Here is a 21,102-nt window from a genome sequence, read left to right as displayed (position 1 = left end):
TTGGCATCTAACTGGTAGAGGCCAAGAATGCTGCTAACTATGCTACAATGCACCAGACATCTACCCATATAAAAAGACCCAAAATGTGATAGTGCCAAGGTACTAGAGAAACAGCAACAAAGTTTTTTTGTAAGTTTTCTTATTCGTTAAAGGTTGAGCTTGCATGTTTGCTGCTTATTCCTAAAGCATGGCCAATCTTTAGTAAAAATTCAATGATTGAGGGTACACGTAAACCTTAATGGTTCCTATCAACTAATATTTGGACAAACGTGCATGTACTAGCTTTACACATACAAGATTTTTTTTCTGTGCTGTTTACCTATTTGCAGTTTTCATACGATATGAGTTTTGCCCATCTTTTTTTTTTTTTTTTTCTCTGAGATGGAGTCTTGCTCTGTCGCCCAGGCTGGAGTGCAGTGGGGTGATCCTGGCTCACTGCAAGCTCTATCTCCCAGGTTCACACCATCCTCCTGCCTCAGCCTCCCAAGTAGCTGGGACTACAGGCGCCCGCCACCACGCTCGGCTAATTTTTTGTATTTTTTAGTAGAGATGGGGTTTCACCATGTTAGCCAGGATGGTCTTGATCTCCACCTTGTGATCCACCTGCCTCAGCATCCCAAAGTGCTGGGATTACAGGCGTGAGCCACCGTGCCCGGCTGAGTTTTGCCCATCTTTTAGAAAAATTTTTCTGTGCCACTTTAGGATGAACAGAGATAGTTTGATGTTTGGTTGTTTCCCTCAGATTTCTTAGTAATGAGGTATTTAGTGTCACTCAGTATTAAAGAATTATCTGATTGTAGACTTTATGAATAGGATCAAGGGTGACTAAATGTCATACTTTTTCTCCATAGTGAATATAACTAGGAGAGGAGGAGGCAGGAAGTGTTAGAGAAAAAGGGTAATAGAATTTACACAACAGTATTTACCAAAATGTAATAAAACTCTTCATTACCTGGTAAGAACCATATCATGAGGACTAGCACAGCACTGTGCTTGTAGATGCTTAATATAAATACCACCTGATTTTTATTCCATGTAATGTAATTCTGTGCTACAGACTTGACTAAAATTCAGAGTATTAGACTCATTATTTGTAGGATATTACAAATAATGTGAGCTTTCTTGATAATTGCACATAAATATACTATAATAAAACCTTCAATCTACAATGCTGAAAGAATTCTCTAAACAACAATTAATTATGCATTTCAGCACTCTTATGAGCCAAGTAAATTGTTACTGTCTCTCAAGGAGAGCATATATTTCCGTGAAATGCTTGGAATACAAGTTTTCCACATGAAATAATGTCTTGATAGGGAAATCATACTAATCCGTTTCTGTTAACTATGTCCATAAACTCATTTAGACCTTCGCTCATGATAGCGTATACCAATAATAGGCAAAGTACCTGCAAAAATATACACCTCCTCTTACCTGCTTGTTCCAACATATATTTGAGACATAATAAAGTAGAATTTTCCAAATGAAAGGAGGATTTTGTGTCTTTGGGGCAGAAATTAATATTTGTATTAATACAAATATTCTGTTTTAAGTGACAGAGAACCCAGCTTAAATTTGCCTGAATCCAGAAAGAGCATTTATTAGCTCACATAGTTGGAAAGGCTAGTGGCTGGCTTTGGCTGTAGTTATAGACACTCAAACAGTGTCTTCTCTTGTCTCCTTGCCTTACCTTCACTTGTTTTGGCTTCATTCTCAGGGTCAGAGTAATACATGATCATAGAATCAAATGCCTAGTCCCACAAGTTACAGGACAGTTGAAGAGGAAACCTGCAAAATCTCCTTAGCTCTCATTTTCTTTGCCTCGGTCATATTTCTTTTTTTTTTTTTTTTTTTTTTTTTTTTTTTTTTTTTTTTTTTTTTTTTTTTTGAGACGGAGTCTCGCTCTGTCGCCCAGGCTGGAGTGCAGTGGCGCAATCTCGGCTCACTGCAAGCTCTGCCTCCCGGGTTCACGCCATTCTCCTGCCTCAGCCTCTCCGAGTAGCTGGGACTATAGGCGCCCGCACCACGCCCGGCTAATTTTTTGTATTTTTGGTAGAGACGGGGTTTCACCGTGGTCTCGATCTCCTGACCTCGTGATCCGCCCGCTTCAGCCTCGCAAAGTGCTGGGATTACAAGCGTGAGCCACCGCGCCCGGCGCCTGCGTCATATTTCTGTCTCTGAACCAGTCACTCTGGCCAGGAGATTGTGATGGCATAGATTGAGCCACATGCTGAGCTTGGATTTGGTTGGGATTCAATACCACTTACAGCTGAGAGTGCAAGAGTAAGTTTCCCTGAAGAAAATTTAAATTATATACAATATAAATATTTGTCCTAACTCTTCTCTCTTTCCAGAAGCACCACTGTAACAAGTTTATTGCACTTACAATTCTATAGATGTAAAAATCAATACCTTTTTATGTTGTATATATATAGTATCGTATGTGTTTCTTTCTCTTGCTTTTGTCATTGACCAATATATTTTATAACCCCTACTTATGAAGATCTTCAGGGAAGTACCATAACTTCTCTTTTAAATAATGGAAATATCCTAAATAGAGATTTTATTGTTTATAAAGTATTTAAGAAATATCAAAACCGACCACCCAAACATTCTTAGGAATTCATTAAGTGAAAATTTCCATGAGTCTTTTTATAAAGTGTATTTCTTATTAGGCGTCAATCTATATTTGGGGTTTTAACACAGGCAGAAAAATACCTGTAGGTAAATTAAATACTTTTCAGCAAGTAATATTTCTGAAAGAATGTATCAGTTTAGAGCATCTTGGCTGATTAAAGTATAAAGTATATCAGTATTGTCCCTAGTGATGAAAATTGGATAAGACTGGGTGTATGGTGGCTCATGCCTCTATAATCCTGGCACTGTGGGAGGCCACATTGAGGGGATCAATTGAGGCCAGGATTTTGAGACCAGCCTGGGCAACATAGTTAGACCTTGTCTCTACAAAACTTAAAAACATTAGTCAGGCATAAAGACATGTAGCTTCAACTACTTGAAGGTTGAGGTAAGAGGATTGCTTGAGCCCAGGAGTTTGAGGTGACCATGAGCTGTGATCACACCACTGCATTCCAGCCTGAGCATCAGCGTAAGACCCTGTCTCAAAAAAAGAAGAAAAGAGCTGGTTAAAAACTCAGATTTTCAACTGAAAATGAATTAAAGACTTAACTGTAAGACCTGAAACTATGAAAGACCTAAAACAAAACATAGCGGGGAAACTTCATGACATTGATCATGGCAATGATTTCATGGATATGACATCAAAGGCAAAGGAAACCAAAGCAGAAATAGACAAGTGGGACTACATCAAATTTAAAAGCTTCTGCAGAGCAGGAAGCAATGGAGTGAAAAGGCAACCTATGGAATAGGAGAAAATACTTGCAAAGCATGTATCTGATAAGGGGTTAATTTCTAAAATACATAAGGAAGTCCTAGAACTCAATAGTGAGAAAACTAATAACCCTATTTTAAAGTGAGAAGTTTTTAATATAAATTTAAGGTATACAATATGATTTTTTGTGAACTTTTAGGTTCAGGGGTATATATGTGGGTTCGTTATATTGGTAAATTTTGTGTCATGGGGTTTAGTGTACAGACTTTTATCACTCAGGTACTAAGCATAGTATTGAATAGGTAGTTTTTTGATCCTCTCCTTTTTCTCACCTTCTGCCCTCAGGTAGGTCCTGGTATGTGTTGTTCCCTTGTTTGTGTCTGTGTGTTCTCAGTGGTTAGCACCCTTTTATAAGTGAGAGTATGCAGTATTTGGTTTTCTGTTCCTGTGTTAGTTTGCTTATGATACTGGCCTCCAGCTTCATCCATGTTGCTGCAAAAGACATAATCTGTTTTTTTTATGGCTATGTAGTATTCCATGGCATATCTGTACCACATTTTCTTTATCCACTCTACTATTGATGGGCATTTAGGTTGATTCGTGGTTTTGCTATTGTGAATAGTGTTGCAGTGAACATACGTGTGTGTCTGTCTTTATGGCAGAACGATTTATATTCCTTTGGGTATATACCCAATAATGGGATTGCTGGGTCGAATGGTAATTCTGTTTTAAGTTCTTTGAGAAATCACCAAACTGCTTTCCATAGTGGCAGAACTAATTTACATTCCCACCAGCAGTGTATAAGAATTCCCTTTTCTCCACAGTCTTGCCGGCATCTTGTTATTTTTTTTACTTTTTAACAATAGCCATTCTGATTGATGTGAGATGGTATCTCATTGTGGTTTTAATTTGCATTTCTCTAATAATTAGTGATATTGAGCATTTTTAGATGTTGGCCATGTGTATGTTTTCTTTTGAAAGGTACAACATGATGTTTTGATATACATAATGATTAGAGGTAAGCAGTTTAACATACTCATCATCTTATATAATTTTTTTTTTTTGGTAAGCACATCTAAAATCTACTCTCTTCAAAATAGACATTTCTCTGAAGAAGATACACAAATGGCCAACAGGTACATGAAAAGATGTTCAATTCACTAACCATCAGGGAAACACAAATCAAAACCACAGTGAGGTATGGACTCACACCTGTTAGGATGGCTATTATCAAAAACAAAAGACAGCATGTATTGTTGAGGATGTGAGAAATTGGAACACTTGGACACCGGTGGTAGGAGTGAAAAACACGTGCACTCGGTTGGTTTACACTGTTGAAAACTGTATGGTGATTCCTCAAAAAAATTAAAAATAAAATTACCATAAAGTCCTGAAATCCCACTTCTGGGTGTTTAATCTAAAAGAATGGAAATCAGGATCCCAAACAGGTATTAGCACTCCCATGTTCATTGTGGCATCACTCACAATAGCTAAGATGTGGAAACAACCTAAATGTCAATGGATAAATCAATAAAGAAATGTAGACTATACATATAATGAAATGTTTTTCAGCCTTAAAAAAGAATGAACATAATATGTGACATCATAGATGAACCCAGATAACATTATGCTAACCGAAGTGAGCCAGTCACAGAAAGACAAATACAGCGTGATTCTACTTAATATGAAGTATCAAAAATAGTCAAACATATACAATCAAAGGGTAGAATGCTGGTTACCAGGAGCTTGGGGGAAGGGCAAATGGGGAGTTGCCCTTCAATGAGTGTAAAGTTTTAGTCAGTGCCAGATGAACAAATTCTAGACATCTTTTGTACAATATTGTATCTATAGTTAACAATACCGTTTTTTATATACTTATTTAAGAGATTAGATCTGATCTTGTGTTCTTAATGCAATACAAATTAAAACAAAAACAAAAGCTCAGCTTATCTTCTTCGTGCCTGATAGTAAACTTTCAACTGATACCTGTGTAGTTGTGTATGTACTCACATGTTTAACAAATAATTATCACTTCCTTATTGATGTGCAGTTGCTAGTGGGCTGTTTCTGAGGTGCATTCAGACGGGATATATTTTCTTTCTAACTCTTACGGGTGCTAGAGGTGGCTTACCAGAAGTTGGAGATTAAGTGGTTTACTGTTGTTTCTCGGGTTTGGGACAGAATCCCTAGCTCAAACTATGACTATTGACAGATTAGATTGATTTCAGGAACATAAGACTTAATTGAATCTTTGGAGTGCTAGGGGCAAGAACTTGGTTAGGAATAAACAGGATTTAAGTAATTAGAATTATTTAGCTCTCCTGGGACTCAGTGAAACATCTTCTAAATAAGATTCTGGACCTTCTCTGTCCTCTAATTTAACTGTAGACACGTGTGACTCAATCCTGACCAACCTGGCAAAATATCTAATTCTTTCTCCTGAGATTGTATCTGGAATCATTCTTGCTGTATCTTAAGTCTATAACTCTTATTTTTCCTTTTAATTATTACTGTTAGTTTTAAAATTGTAATTACAATATAATTCATATTACTGAGAAAAATATTTTTAACAGCACAGTGATTATTGTAAGCAATTTTTAAAAAAATCTTTTTCGTTATGCCAACCCCATTTCTCATAAATAATCCCTGTTAATGAGTTTGGTGTATGGAATATAGAAGTGGTCTTGTGTTTGGATTAACTAATAAGATATGATAGGCTTTACTCAATGCCAAATTTAAGGGCATGAGGCAGGTAGTAAAGCTTGATAACAAAATTAGTGAGGTCTGTCATTTCACAGTAATTGCTTTCAAGTGTACCAGTAAGTCCACATTTGGGATATGCTTTGCCAGGGAAGCCATTGATTTTGGGATCTCTTTAGTTTTTATCCCTTTGTTTCCTTCGGGGTGCCAGACTAGGGCCCGTTTTCCAGTGCAGGTGCATCTTATTAATGCTGATTGCCGATTACTTGAGCTACAATCTTGCCATAAGGACCTTTACCTGACGCTTTGTTTTCTTGGATTTGGTATGTTCCTATACCTTCCATGAATTGCTATTGCAAGGAAGATTTGACCAAGGTTATTCAAACTTAAAAAACAACAATATATCTCATAACAGATCATATACTAATACATGTAAGATCTAACGTTTTTGATGGTAGTAAAATAGGACCATGGTATATTTTACCAGTATTCACCTGTGGACCATATAAGTTTGCTATTAGTTTTTCATGATTACACATACTGTCACAGCAAATATCCTTGTACATATTTCCTTGTAATTTTGGGCAAGTATTTATGCAGGCTACATAGAATTTCTGGATAAAAAGCTACGCATCTTTAAATTTTTTATAAATCTGCCAAATTGTCCCTCAATGTTATAGTCTCATCAACAGCGTGTGAGATAATGTTTCCTCATGCACCTTCCTTCTAGTTTTATTTATGTTGTCTCTCTGTAGTCCCTGAATTTTTGTGCATGCGATTTTGGTAGGATGTACAAAATGATCTTGATTTTGCATTAAAATCAGAATGCTGAGGATTAGCTCAACATCATAGGATTAAGTGGTGATCTAGACTAGTACTGTCTGTCTCTTGTATTCTTTGAGTTAACTGAAACTACAGAATCTATTTTGTTTTATTCTCCCACCTTAATATTTGGAACTAATTTATAATCTACTTTGCAGAAAGTGAAGTTATTTCAACTCAACTTTATTCCAAAGAAATAGGGAACTATTTGAAATAGGGAACTAATAACCTCTGCTTGTGCCTGAAGCTCTTCATTATTTGTCAGTAATGTTAACTTATGCCAAGTAAAAAAAAAAAAAAAGTTAAAGATGTATTTCACCTACTTACGGGTTCTACTACAATATAAAGTTGCTGTAGAGGTTTTTAATATATTTTAGTCTTCATCTGTTTATCAGCCTGTTGCATGGTAAGTGATTGCTCAACCATTGAAGTTATGGTATGTGACAAATCTGCAGAAATTTTGCTGTATAAGCCAATGGAGTTTTTACATTAAAAGATAACTCATGCAGTAACTTCTATTCATTAAAGCTTGGGACAACTTAAATGATGATAAAGTGAACATTTTTTAAGGCAGATTCATTATGATTTATCAAAAATTAAAGAATGTCCTCTACTTCTGGTTCCTTTAGTTGGTCACTTTCTCTAACAGTGATACTGGTTTACACATTTTTCAAATGTCGCTGTGTATGAACTTATGCCAATGTTGTTTACAATGTGTTGGAAACATTTTATTTTTCAAATGCAGTTTTATTTATGTTTATAGAAAATATTTGCAACTGGTGAAAACCTCTTTGTTAATAAAATGCAGGAGAGGTAGAATACATTTTTTTGGTCATGCCTTATTGAAAACAAAATGGTTTTAGGGACAGACTGGAACTTGTTTTTCCTTCCAGATTGAGTAAATCCCTACTCTCAACCTACATGCACTGAGAAAATAGTCTAAACATTTCATCATGCTTATTTTAGCTCCCTTTGCCATTTAAAGCAGGAATAGATGTGGACAAATTTACTTCCTATGATATAGGTGTTTCTCTTTTTATACACTGCTCAAGAAATATCAATTTAAAGGTGGATGTTAGAAATAACAGGCATTAGTGTTTTTTCTATTGTAAAAGTAACAATGATCTTAGCTGAACTGGATTTATTATTAGCAGTTGTACACATTTGCCCACTGAAATTCATTTATTCTTTCCTTGTCTTACTCTTGCATTTTGGTGACTTCCTTACAGCCCTCACCACAGTCTACAATGCATTGCATGTATTTGCTTCTGTTTTCATGTTTTTCACTATAATATGAGCCTAGAGAACTAGATATGTTTGTTGTTCATCTTTTTATTTTATGTAAAGCCTAGCACATAATAGGAATACATACTGAATTCAGCCGATCTTTGCAAAATGGTATAATGTGAAAAATTGGCAAGTCATTCTATTTGATAATCCTTGATCATTAAAAACTACTATTTCTGAGATTTTCATATTACTTTAGTGAATCGGTTATTACATAAAAATATTCCATACACTTGTTAGTTTTGTTTACAGAGAATTGTTTTATATTCTCTAAAGATAATTACTGATAGTTTACCATCTGTTTCTATTAATGAGTCATTTCTATCTCCCTAATCACTTGTTTTGTGCTATATTTTATATGTGAAATGATCTCCATTTTTTAGCTTTTGATGGTTTTGATACTTAGGAAATGTGCAATATCTTCTGTGATCTTCTGCAAGTTATATTTGTGACATAATTTGAATTTGAGTGTCACTCCTTACTAGGAAATGTGTGTTGGTAATTTGTAAAATGAGACGTCCCTTTTAGATGTCTTTATAAAAACTCTTATTTTTGTTTTTTACTTTCTAAGTAGATGTGGCTTTTCTTTTCCAGAAACACAATCTTTTCAGGTTTTTTTTTCATTCTGACAAAAATGGAGAAAGAGGACTCAATGTTTATTGAATGCTTATTGTATTCTTGTATGGTAATGAGCACTATATATAATCATTAAATAATTACTTAATAACCTTATTCCATAAGTAATATGCTTATTTACAGGTGAGTAAGCTACAGAGAAAATGAATATTTTTTTTCCACTTGGCCTCTGCTTTATTTCTCATGTAACATAGAACACAGAAAATAGTCTTACATATCATGGATAAGTGGAAAATACATTGGAACTTTTATTTCTGACAATATAGTCAGGTAGATATTCTTTAAATATCCCATCCATAGGGAAAGGATATTTTTTTAAAAAAAGATAACAGAAGGTATAGAAAACATTAGCAACAGATTATCAGAAAAGACCTTGAATTGAAAAAAGAACCAAATAGAACTTCTTTAAAAAGAATCAGTAAGACTATAAACTTGAATGTTTTAAACAGGTGACTAAACATAATTGCAAGAGAGGTTTGAAGAAATTATATGCATACACAGAAAGAAAAGGTGATAGAAGTGACACAGTTTAAGAAATGTGAAGGGCAGAATGAGACTGTCTAAAAATACGTTTAAATGGAGTGTCAGAAAATTGATGCGTAGAGAGAATGGAAGATAGGAAATAATGGAATTAAAAGTGGCTAAGAATTATCCAGAACTGAAGAAAGTCATGGGTCCTCAGATTTAGGAAGCACATTTTGTTGTTGTTGTTTTTCAGACAGGGTCTGGCTCTGTCGCCCAGACTGGAGTGCAGTGGTGCCATCTTGGCTTACTGCCGCCTGGACCTCCCCAGGCACAAATGATCCTCCACCTCAGCCTCCTAAGTAGCTGCGACTACAGGTGAGTGCCACCATGCTCAGCTAATTTTTAAAAATTTCTTGTAGAGGCAGGGTCTTGCCATGTTGCCCAGGCTGGTTTTGAATTTCTCAGCTCAAGCAGTCCTCCTGCCTTAGCCTCTCAAAGCACTGGGATTACATTCCTGAGGCCTCCACGCCCAACCTTGGAAGCACAATTAATTCCAAATAAGCTACATGATGGTGAAATTTGGAAAACCAAAAATAAAAAGGAAGTCTTAAAATTTGCCAAAAAGAGAAAACAGGTTAGATACACAAGAATATTGGACTGACAGCGGCTTTCTGAGAGTATCAGTGTACTGATGGCAATCAGAAGCCAATGTACTAATACCATCAAATTTACTACCAATTTACAGTATTATTTATACTCAGCTAATCCATTATTCCAGAGTGAAGCTGAAATCATTACATTTGAAGCCAAACAGAAGAGGAGTATCTTTACCACCAAGAGAGGCTCATTAAATGTGCATTAAAGCTGGGTGGGGTATACAGGTGTGAAATGTCAGGAGGTGGTTAGGTCCCCTGCTGAGATTTGGGACCATTCCACCCTATTTCAAATACTTTCATAAGACATCTTGCCCTCATGGGTGGATTAAATTCTGGGGAAATTCCCACAGTGGAAATTGTGGATTTTTATTTGTTTAAGTGGTCATTTGCTAGCATCTATTATTTTACAGTTTCTAAAACAAATCATGTATCACTGGTCTTTTCTAGAGGCTGTACTCATCTGAACTATTTTATATTTCAAATACCTGAGGAATGCATAAGGGAAAGTGGCTGTTTTTCTTTCCCTCAATTCCACTTACCTGTGCCATTAATTTTAATTTCAAAGAAAAGTAGTTTCTCACTTTGTTGGTCAATTCTGAGAGTGGACTTTAATTAATCGGTTTCTGGCTTATTTGTACTGGTTAGAAGATGCTTAAAGTGGAGACCCTGTCAGATTATCTTAGGCCTCTAGCAAAGAACCTGCTAGTTTGATGCCTAGCAATGTTCATTCTGAGCTGATGCTAAGATACTAAATATTTCTATGAAAAATAGAAATCAGAAAGGTAGCACCAGCAACAAAAATAGCTTTCCATGGACTGCAAAAACTTCAGGGAACAGTTGATTAGCAGCATCAAATCCGAGAGCAGTGGCAGGGAGAAGTCATGGGAAAGGAGGAGGCCAAGGCCCAAGTTGGAGAGACAGCAGGATTTATTTGATTACCTTAGCATTTCCAAGTTTCAGTTAATTTTGTACCACCTTCACAATTTTTACATTATGCTCATATTACCTAGATTATTATTTACTTATATTTTAAAATAAATTTATGCTGATCATTTATTTTTAAGAGGATATGTTTTAATCAAAATAAAAATTGAAATCCATACTACATGTTATAAATCAAAAAAGTATATGTAAAAATTATTAAAAGGCGAGAACACAATGAAAACCATATCCTGCTGGGTGCAGTGGCTCACGCCTGTAATCCCAGCACTCTGGGAGTCCAAGGTGGGTGGATCACTTGAGCCCAGGAGTTTGAAACCAGCCTGAGCAAACCCTATCTCTACAAAAAATATAAAAATTAGCAGGATGCGGTGGTGTGCGTCTGTAGCCCCAGCTACCTGGGAGACTGATGTGGGAGGATCACCTGAGCCCAGGAGGTTGAGGCTGCAGTGAGTTGTGATCGAGCCATTGCACTCCAGCCTGGGTGACAGCGCAAGGCCCTGTCTCAAACCACAAAAACAACAAACAATTTTCTGTTGCCTGTCATGGAGCCTGAGGCCTATCTTCTGTTATAAAGAAGAAAAAAATTTCAAAAAACATTGAAGACATGCTAGCACCATCTACGGTCTTCTCCTTTACTTAATCAAAAAGAGGCAAAGGCTGGGTGCAGTGGCTCATGCCTATAATCCCAGCACTTTGGGAGGCTGAGGTGGGTGGATTACCTGAGGTCAGGAGTTTGAGACCAGCATGGCCAATATGGTGAAACCTCATCTCTACTAAAAATACAAAAATATGCTAGGCATGGTGGCGCATGCCTGCAATCCCAGCTACTCAGGAGGCCGAGGCTGGAGAATTGCTGGAACCCCCCGGAAGTGGAGGTTGCAGTGAGTCGAGATCACACCACTGCACTCCAGCCTGGGCAACGGAGCCAGACTCCATCTCAGACAAAAAAAAACAAAAAACAAAAAAAGCAGAAAGGAAATAAACTTGTCATTTGTCATGTGCAGTATAAAATCGTTTTTAGTACCAGCAGTGTCAACAGATGAATGTGAAATGATTCACGGAGGTTAGCGTGACTGTGTGCGTCTGAGTGCCTGCTTTTTAGTGATCATCATTTGAAAGATACTGCTCTGTGCCTCCTGTATTGAAATGATTTTGTTCTTTCTATTTGAAGCTCTTTTAAGAGCCTGTGCCGATGGAGGTGCCAACCGCTTATATGATATCACCGAAGGAGAGAGAGAAAGGTATGCTTTCTTTTAGCCAGTGTGCATAGTACCACGAATTTCTGCTCTTCTGTTCTTTTATTTTCTTTTTGTAAGTGGACATTGTTAATTCTCCTTCAGACTCTTTTATAGAAAATCTCCTCAGTGAGGGAAGAGTAACCTGAGCTGCTTAACCATGTTGTATTATTTCTTGCTTTGAATGGTATCTCTTAGTAGAATGAGGCCCATCTATTCTTATTTTAAAAACCTTCATTCTGCTACTTCAAAGCCACATTAAGTAGCATTATCAGATCTTGATACTTGTGAGAACTGTGAAAGTCAGCTAAAATAAAAACTTCAAATGGCAATTTGAGATGTTATTCAGTGTAAATTAATGAAAACTGATTTTATTTAAAGTAGATGTATATTCCCTCATAGAAAATATGAGATTTTATATTAGTGTTGAGTAAAGCCCAGTATAATTTAACTTAATTATTTCTCAGTTATGCATACACTTAGGAGATAAAGAGTTTCCTTAAGATTTACTATCCCTGCTGTCTGATTTTTCTTATCTGTATGCGGTAAGGTATTTTTAGATAAGATAATATGTTTGATGGAAGCAGATTTTAAACCTAGCTCATTGTGAACATGTTTGTAGTCCAAACACCTTGGCAAACACAAGAATTTCTAGTGAACATATAAGTAGACTAACTATGAAACATAGTTTCATCTCTATCATATGTATTATTATGTTGAAACGTTTATAGTTAATTACCTCCTTGCTGCAAAAAATAAAAACATTATGATGTAACACACTCTAGGTACAAATTAAATATATGTATTTTGAAATAATGTATTTTTCTTTATGGGATCAAAATTTCTAACACTGGAGCTGCTTTTTGAAAGCAGCCGGTTTCTTACTGGAGGAAGGCATGTTTCCTTCAAGACTGGACATGCTAATGCTAATGTCTGGGGACTAGATGCATTATCAAAAAATATAGCAAGAGTGACAGCCTCGAAGACAGCTTAAATTCTTAACATTTTTTGCTCCTTTATTTTGTAACTTTACAGATTCCTCTGACAGTATCCTCCAAGACCTGACATGGTCAATGTGTGAAAAAGCACTCAAGTATGTGTTGTAAAAAAAGGGTCCAGGCCAGTTACTTCAGATAGGAGCGTAATGCCCATGAGGCCAAGCTTCTGTATTGGGCCTGTAGCTTGCTTGCTGGCAAACAATCTGGTGCCAAGTATTCTCTAATGGCAGGTGTAGCTTGTGAACGTAATTGTAACGACAAGTGTGAAAGGATCTCAACACTGTGCCTTCCAAGTGATCTTTGATCATAAGATCTGTCGATAATGCTTGTGAAGAAATACAGACTCTCGATTATTGATTATTTTTACTGAATTGGAGTGGACACTAATAAGAAAGATAACAGCACTTTAAAACATGATTTCAACTTTTATTTTAGATTCAGGGCATATATATATATATATATGTGTGTGTGTAGTTTCGTTACATGCGTATATTGTGTGATGCTGAAGTTTGGGATATGAATGATCCCATTACCCAGGTAGTGAGCGTAATATCCAGTAGTTACTTTTTCAACCCCTAACCCCCTCCGTCTGCATTCTCGTAGTTACCAGTGTCTATGGTTGCCATCATTATGTCCATGAGTACTCACTGTTTAGCTCCCACTTTTAAGTGAGAACATGGAGTATTTGGATTCCTGTTACTGCATTAATTCACTTAGGATAATGGCTTCCAGCTGCATCCATGTTGCTACAAAGCAGATGATTTCAAACAGAACACTTTTATTCATATTTGAAAGCAAAACAGATTACCAGATTTAGGGGGCGAGTACCATTATTTTTTGCCCAAATTTCACAATAACCACATGTGATGTGTCTCAACCCATTTATAAGTAATCTTACAGAAGTCTTCCAAGAAGATTTATATAATTTACCAACTGTTTGTTCATGTATGAAGATGTTCAATAAAACATTGTACTTTTCATTGATTTTCTAGTTGTAATTATGTGTTTGCATCCTACTTTGATGCCCAGGGACATCGCTGGCCTGGGTGAGGGTAGAATCTCTAATAGGAAGATGAGTGAAACTGACTGTCTCATGTGAGAATTAAGTCCTTGAATCAGCCTCTAAATACAAACCCTAACCAGTCAAACTAATTGGATTCAGGTGACTAAGCATAATTCCTCTTAATTGTATTTCTAATACAAAGGCATCACAATAAAAAAAGAAAAAATATGCATGAGTTTTAAAAAGCCAGTATGTACTTTGAGGACCACTACTTGCCTTGTTCTTATTTATTTACTTAACATCCATATGTACAATGTAATGGCTCATAACTATGTGATAAAACATGAATTTTTAAAGAATCATCCTCAGTTGAAGACAAAATATTTGTACATTTGGAATGGAAGGAAGGAAGACATAGACAGTAGTAGAGGAACAAAGTTTACAGAGGAGTAGAGCTGAAGGAAAAATCAGTGATGGGACCTTCTCTCCTCTGCCCAGGCTGAGGAGGGGCAGGGCGTGAGGCCCCAGGCTCCGTGTCACTCTGCTTCTGGATACCACGGGACATTCAGGTCCGCATCTGTCCCTCATGGAGCCAGGGCCCTAAGAGAGCCTGAAGAAGACCCAGGTGTGCTCCAGGCCCCTGCCTGGGCCTGCTGGCTCCTTTACTCTTTCATGGACCCAGAGGGAAAGGGAAGGTTAAAGTGTGGCAGGTGAGGCTGCTGGGACCCATGGGGAGATGTGTGTAGTAAAAAGAAGACTCAGAAAAGGGTATTGGATTTGGCCATAATCAGCAAGTAGAAACATAGTGCCCATTTATCCTGCAGCCCAGAAAGTCCAAGATTAGACAACGGAAACGTAGTTTATGAAGTAGAGGTGATTAATGTTCTTCTGTTACCTGCTTTCAGAATACTGAATTAGTGCTCCCAAACTCTTGGCTTATACATATTAGATAGGTTTCATTTTATTACAGATGTGCAGTTATCATTGTTTTCAGTGTTCAAATTGTCTCATCTTTGGCCAATATAAACTTCTTTAAGTTAGATCCTATGTTCTTTGTAAAAAGTTACCTTTATGTACATATATAAAGGTTATATATATATACACACATATATATAAATCATGTGTATTATATAAATCACATATAATTTTTAGGCATAGTTAATGTACAATAAAATGCATATCATAGATGTTTAATTACATGGGTTTTGTTAGACATTTATTTACAGCCTCTTATCCACCATCCAAAACGAGAGAGAACATTTCTCTAGCCCCAGAAAATTCCCTCATGATTGATAATCCAGTTTTTTACCCCCAGTCAACTACTTTCTGATTTCCATTACTATAAACCTTAAAAAATCTATTACTGAATTTCAAGCAAATGAAATCATATAGTATGTATTCTTTTGTGTCTTTTTTTCTTTTGCTCACATGTTTTTGCAATTCATTCATGTATTGGTAGTTCTTTTTTATTGCTTAGTAGTATTTTATTGTATGAATATACCACAGTTACATTTGTTTATTCACCAAATGTACATTTGGTTGTTTCCAGTTTTTGGCTATTATTTGTAAATGCCACTTCTTATACAAGGGTTTCTGTGAACATGTTTTAATTTTGAGAAGCAGGTACAAAGAATGAAGTTTCTGGGTAACAGGGTAAATATATATTTAACTTTCTAGAAACTGACATTTCACTTTTCCAAAGTGGTTGTACCATTTTATATTTCTATGAGCAATGTCTGTATTGCTTCATATCCTCACCAATATTTGTTCTTTTTTATCTTTTTGATTTTAGCCATTTAGTGTTTGTGAATGGAATTTATGATTTTAATTTACATTTTTCTGATAACTAAGGATGTTGAGCGTCTTTTCATGTATTTATTAACCATTGGTATTTCATGATTTGACATATAATGGCTTGTAACACAATTCTTATTTATCACTTTTATTAATTAAAAAAACAGCTGTGAGCTTAGGTCCAGTTCTGTACTACATGTGTGAAATACTTGCACACCATCTTTATTAAAATTGTTTTAAAATTGTGGTAACAAAACTTAACACGAGATCTACCTCTTAACAAATTTTTGTGTATAATACGTATTGTTGACTATAGATACAGTGTTATACATTAGATCTCCAGAACTCACTCATCTTGCTTAACTGAAAATTTATGCCCATTGGTGAGTAACTCCTCATTTCTCACTTTCCTCCACCCCTGGCAACCCCATTCTACAGTTTGATTCTATGAATTTGACTATTTTAGATACCTCAGATGAGATAATCTTGCAGCATTTGTCTGTCTGTGACTGGCTTATTTTATGTAGCATAATGTCCTCAAGGCCATTCCATCTTTCATAAACGTCTGTCTTTGTTTCAACCATGAAAGCAGCCTCTCTTCATTTATCAGGCTTTGTTTTGATAAAGAAGCCCTAACTATTTTTTCTTATCGTGAATTGCAATGTATCTATTAATATCTATTGGTTCTGACCTGTTGGGCAGTAGGACATATGATTAATTTTTCCGTAGTTACTTGTTAAGTGGATGCAAGCTCAGTAAACAAGGTCCCTGGTGCCATTCAGTATGATAGATTATATGACATAAAGAGAAAATTCTAGTTCAGTGTGATAGATTCTGTAGCAAAGGAAGACATGGAGCAAGGACAGTTAGATCAGAGTGAAGGTATTAGAAAATATTCTGAGGATCCTAACGGGCTGTAAAAGATCAGGACCACAGAGCATGTGAGGTGTACATATGTGTGTGCATTTGTAGCGACTGGGGAAAGGCAGGGAGATTCTCCTTTCTCTCCTGGATGAAATCTAAATTAACTACCTTGAGATGCAGGGTTATCTTTTTAGGCATGCCCAATTTCTTCCTTTGTATTCTGGTCAAGCAGAACTGCTCACTGTCCTAAATCTGCCATGCGCTTTCTCCTCTCTGCCTTTGCTCAGGCCCTTTCTCATGGCTGATCTCGTACACATTAGCCCCACCCATAGTCCATTACAATTGTGCAGCCATTCGAAATAATCAGTGATGGTAGATCCTATGCTGTACTCATTCTTAGATGGTTTTAGCAGCATGTGCTAGCATGTTTTGTAGCAGTCCTATCCATGCATCAGTGTTCAACTAACACACCATGTACTCCAGGAGGGCTCCTCTTCCCTTCCAGCCTGAAGTGATTTGGCATTTCCTACACTGTAATAATACTCTTAAATCACAATGTTACATTCACCTTTTACCTTGATTTAAAGCTGTAAAGACTTATATTCTTTACTAGGTTGTAAATTGCTAGTGATCTATTGCCCTTTAACTTTGCATAATACTTTGTAATTATTTACTTTCCCATTTTATCTTGTGATTTAGCTATGGGTAGATTTATCTTCTTCATTAGGTGGTAAACTCCTGGAAGGCAGCAATCATAATTAATCATCTTTATATGCTTCATATCTACTACACTAATGAGCATTTGAGAATTTATTGAATTCGTGATTTTTCCTTGATACATTAGCAGAGATGTAAGACTAAGTTTTGTTAAGTCAAGGATTTCTAAGATACAATACCAGCTATTGGAAATATCTTGTTGTTAAAGAAACTTTCGGTAATTATATATCTTATTAGTATTATAAGGCAGAAATGGCTTTATGTCTAAAAAGATTGTGTATTTTTGTCTAAAGTCATGTATAGTGTATATCCCACTTATTTCCAGAATATCTTATGTTACGTTGCATTCTAATTCCTGTCTAAATGAATCTTTTGTCCTGGAACTAAGGTCCTTGCCTTTGAATTCATTGGTATTTTGAGAGCAATATGTACCATGAATATCAGTGCTAAATATGAGGGTTTTTTATTTATTTGTGATTTTGTGGTACTTAGAGATTCTCAGGCTCATCAGCATAACAGTCTAAGAAGTTGCTATATCTTTAATATTGTGTGTAGGATATCTGAAATGTGGGGAGGGTTGTTTTTAGGTTAGTTTTCTCAGAGTAATTAATGAATATAGAATCCTGAATGGAAAGTTCTACAGGAGAGTATCTTTATATAAACACTGCTCGAGGGTAGCTCAAATGTTTAGGAGTTTCCTTTCTGTTTAAATATGGGCGCCTAACAAAAATTCCTTGCATTCATGGAAATGACCACGTAATTAAACACTCATTACCAATGGCAGGATGATGAGGACCTATTTAAACAGAAAAGCAAAATACATTCCTGATCCCTTTTTCCTCTCACTTCATTAATTTTCTCACAGTTACAATTTCAGTCTTTGAGCTTTATATAATCATGCAACTTACTCATCAGATCGATCTACTTTTTAGATTAGTCAAGTGTGAAGGGGATGACTGTTGTAACTCTAACTCTACAACTATTTGTGCCCCAGCTAAACGAAGTTGAAAATATAATTAAAATAACTGAATAATTTGGGAGGATAGGTCTTAAGAATTAGCTTCTAGGCAAGGCGTGGTGGCTCACACCTGTAATCCCAGCACTTTGGGAGGCCGAGGCGGGTGGATCTCTCGAGGTCAGAAGATCGAGACCATCCTGGCTAACACGGTGAAACCCTGTCCCTACTACAAATACAAAAAATTAGCCAGGCATGGTGGCAGGCGCCTATAGTCCCAGCTACTTGGGAGGCTGAGGCAGGAGAATGGCGTGAACCTGGGAGGCGGAGCTTGCAGTGAGCCGAGATCAGGCCACTGTACTCCAGCCTGGGCGACAGAGCAAGACTCCGTCTCAAAAAAAAAAAAAAGGAATTAGCTTCTAAAGCCTTTATCAATACAATTAACCCAGGCATCTGGTAGCAAGTATCTGCTTACTCTTTAATCAGTGACAGTCTAAGTCTGGCTATCTGTGAGTAACTTTGAACAATTTCGTTTCATTTCATTGCAGGTAGCAGCAGCCTCCAGAATGGACATTATGTAGTCAGAGAGTTAGGTTAAGGTTCAAAATCGGATTCTGCCACTTCATTACTTTTAACAAGTAATTTAACTTCTTGGGCTGTAGTTTCTTCATCTATGACCTTTCAGGAAGAGATCACTTTCTTTTGGAGTATTCAGAGAAATCTTGATGAGGTAACATTACTGTGTCTGATTACAGAAGATCTGGATAAATCAAGAGGATGGAACATGGCTCTTAAAAGCTATAATGATAAATTATTGAATAGTTCAGTGTGTACCTGATGTAGTTTTAGGCCATAGCTGTAAATATTTTTGTCATACTTAACTATTCTGAATGTAATAATTGTATTACTTTTCAGAAAGGTCGTAAGCATTTTTCAGATAGTGGTTGGCATATAGGAAGGTAGTGTTTGGCATCTGATTTGTTTTAAATCCACTTTGTTCAGCTATAATTTCACACAACAAAATTCATCCACTTTAAACATACAGTTCAATTATTTTTGAAGCATTATATAGTTGCATACCCACCACCACAGTCAAAATTAAAACACGTCCATCATCCCAAAAAGTTCCTACCTCTCGCTTTGCAGTCATTCGCCTCCTCCCACACCGTGTCCCCCTGCAGACTTCTAGAATGTCATACAAATGAAATCACACAATTTGTTGTCTTTTCTGTCATTTTTCACTTATCATATGCTTTTGAGATTCATCCATGTTATTTTATGTATTTTATTCATCCATGTATTTTATGTATTTATTATGTTATGTAGTTTGTTCCTTTTTACTGTTGAGTAGTGTTCCAGTATATGGGTACACCACAGTTTTCTTTCTTTATTTTACACAGTTGATGAACCTGATTTCTAAAACTTGCCTTTTTGTTGAAATTTGTTGTCATTTTTTTATGTGCTTCTTTGGAATACATGTTCTTTTAGTTGGAACCAAGCAAAATTCTCCATGTTTTCAATTCAATCCTAGACATTATATAAAATAGTAGTAAAGACTTATATGTAAGGTCTATATTTGCTATATCTTAGTAAAAAGTATGTAAAAGCTCGTTCAATTCTGTTTTTAAAGGAACAAGACATTAAACATGAAATCAGTGTGAAATAAGTTGGTGTTAAGTATCTGAGCATAAGTTGTGGTCTTGATAACCTCCAATATATGTGGCAGTTGATTTCAGTCTCTCTATGACTAGTTTTCTCACTGATGGTGATTTTTTTTTTTACTGCTTTTCAAGCCTCTCATGGAATAGTCAAAACATGTAATTTCTATATGCTTTAACATATGCAGAAAGGAAACAAATATGAACCAAAGATCTTTGGTTCAGTTGATTCTTATAAGCCTAGCCTTAGCAGTGATTAGTCATTTGCTTCAGCAAATTTCCATTAAAAAGTATTTATGCAATCAAATTACCAAGCTCTGTAAGCATGTCAACATTATTAGGTCTTTGAATCAAAATGATGAAAGGTAAAAATGATTGGTGCATTTAAAAGATAATTTACAACAGAAGTCTTGGTATTAAAATTAAAGAACCTTACACAACAAACTGTGAAGGCATATTTATCAAATTATTGATTAGATTAGCTTAGTAATATATTTTAGTCTGTTCGTTATCAAATGCTATAAATCAGAGGTCTCAAAATTATCCATGCATAGCTATGAATCATTTTGGAGTGTTAGAGGAGGGAGGAATGTGTATGCGAAGGTGCTATGTTTCTCAGATCATGCATGAACTCAAAATAAATTTTCAGAGCGAGACCATTTTAAGCAGCTGCAGGAAGTCAGTTTACAACTAAATTTAATCAGAGGAATTGTTTTTTATGGCTATTCTATTTCATAAAGTATGTTCCTGACAGAACCCTTTTCCCTTCCAGCACTGTGGATGGAGTCTTCAGAAATAAATTATTTTCCAGTAATTTTTTAGAGAATGCTAGATCATTTGTCAAAAGTTTTGAGTAACGTGGATTTTTAAATTTTACTTTTAAAAAAAATGTTGAATTGTTTTAGTGATTGTTAATATAAGAACTCATGTTTTCTTGTCACGTTTTAGACATATTTTTAATAGATTTTTAGATCAATGAGTTAAGAAGTGATGGTTGAAAGTAATCACATAATACACACAA

General features: G+C 35.9%; 1 protein-coding gene across 1 annotated transcript in view; it reads left to right on the top strand.

Annotated features, from left to right (window-relative positions):
• TPK1 (thiamin pyrophosphokinase 1) overlaps positions 1–21,102 on the top strand; it is a 398,550-nt gene that overhangs the window by 148,825 nt on the left and 228,623 nt on the right. The window contains exon 3 of the mRNA XM_030826376.1: positions 12,029–12,098. Within this exon, the coding sequence (XP_030682236.1) occupies positions 12,029–12,098 (70 nt within the window). The remainder of the gene's footprint in view (positions 1–12,028; positions 12,099–21,102) is intronic.

The sequence above is a fragment of the Nomascus leucogenys genome, chromosome 13, assembly GCF_006542625.1.
Source record: "Nomascus leucogenys isolate Asia chromosome 13, Asia_NLE_v1, whole genome shotgun sequence".
Lineage (NCBI taxonomy): Eukaryota > Metazoa > Chordata > Mammalia > Primates > Hylobatidae > Nomascus > Nomascus leucogenys.
Note: the sequence above shows the minus strand (reverse complement) of the source record. Positions and strands in the feature narration are given on the sequence as shown.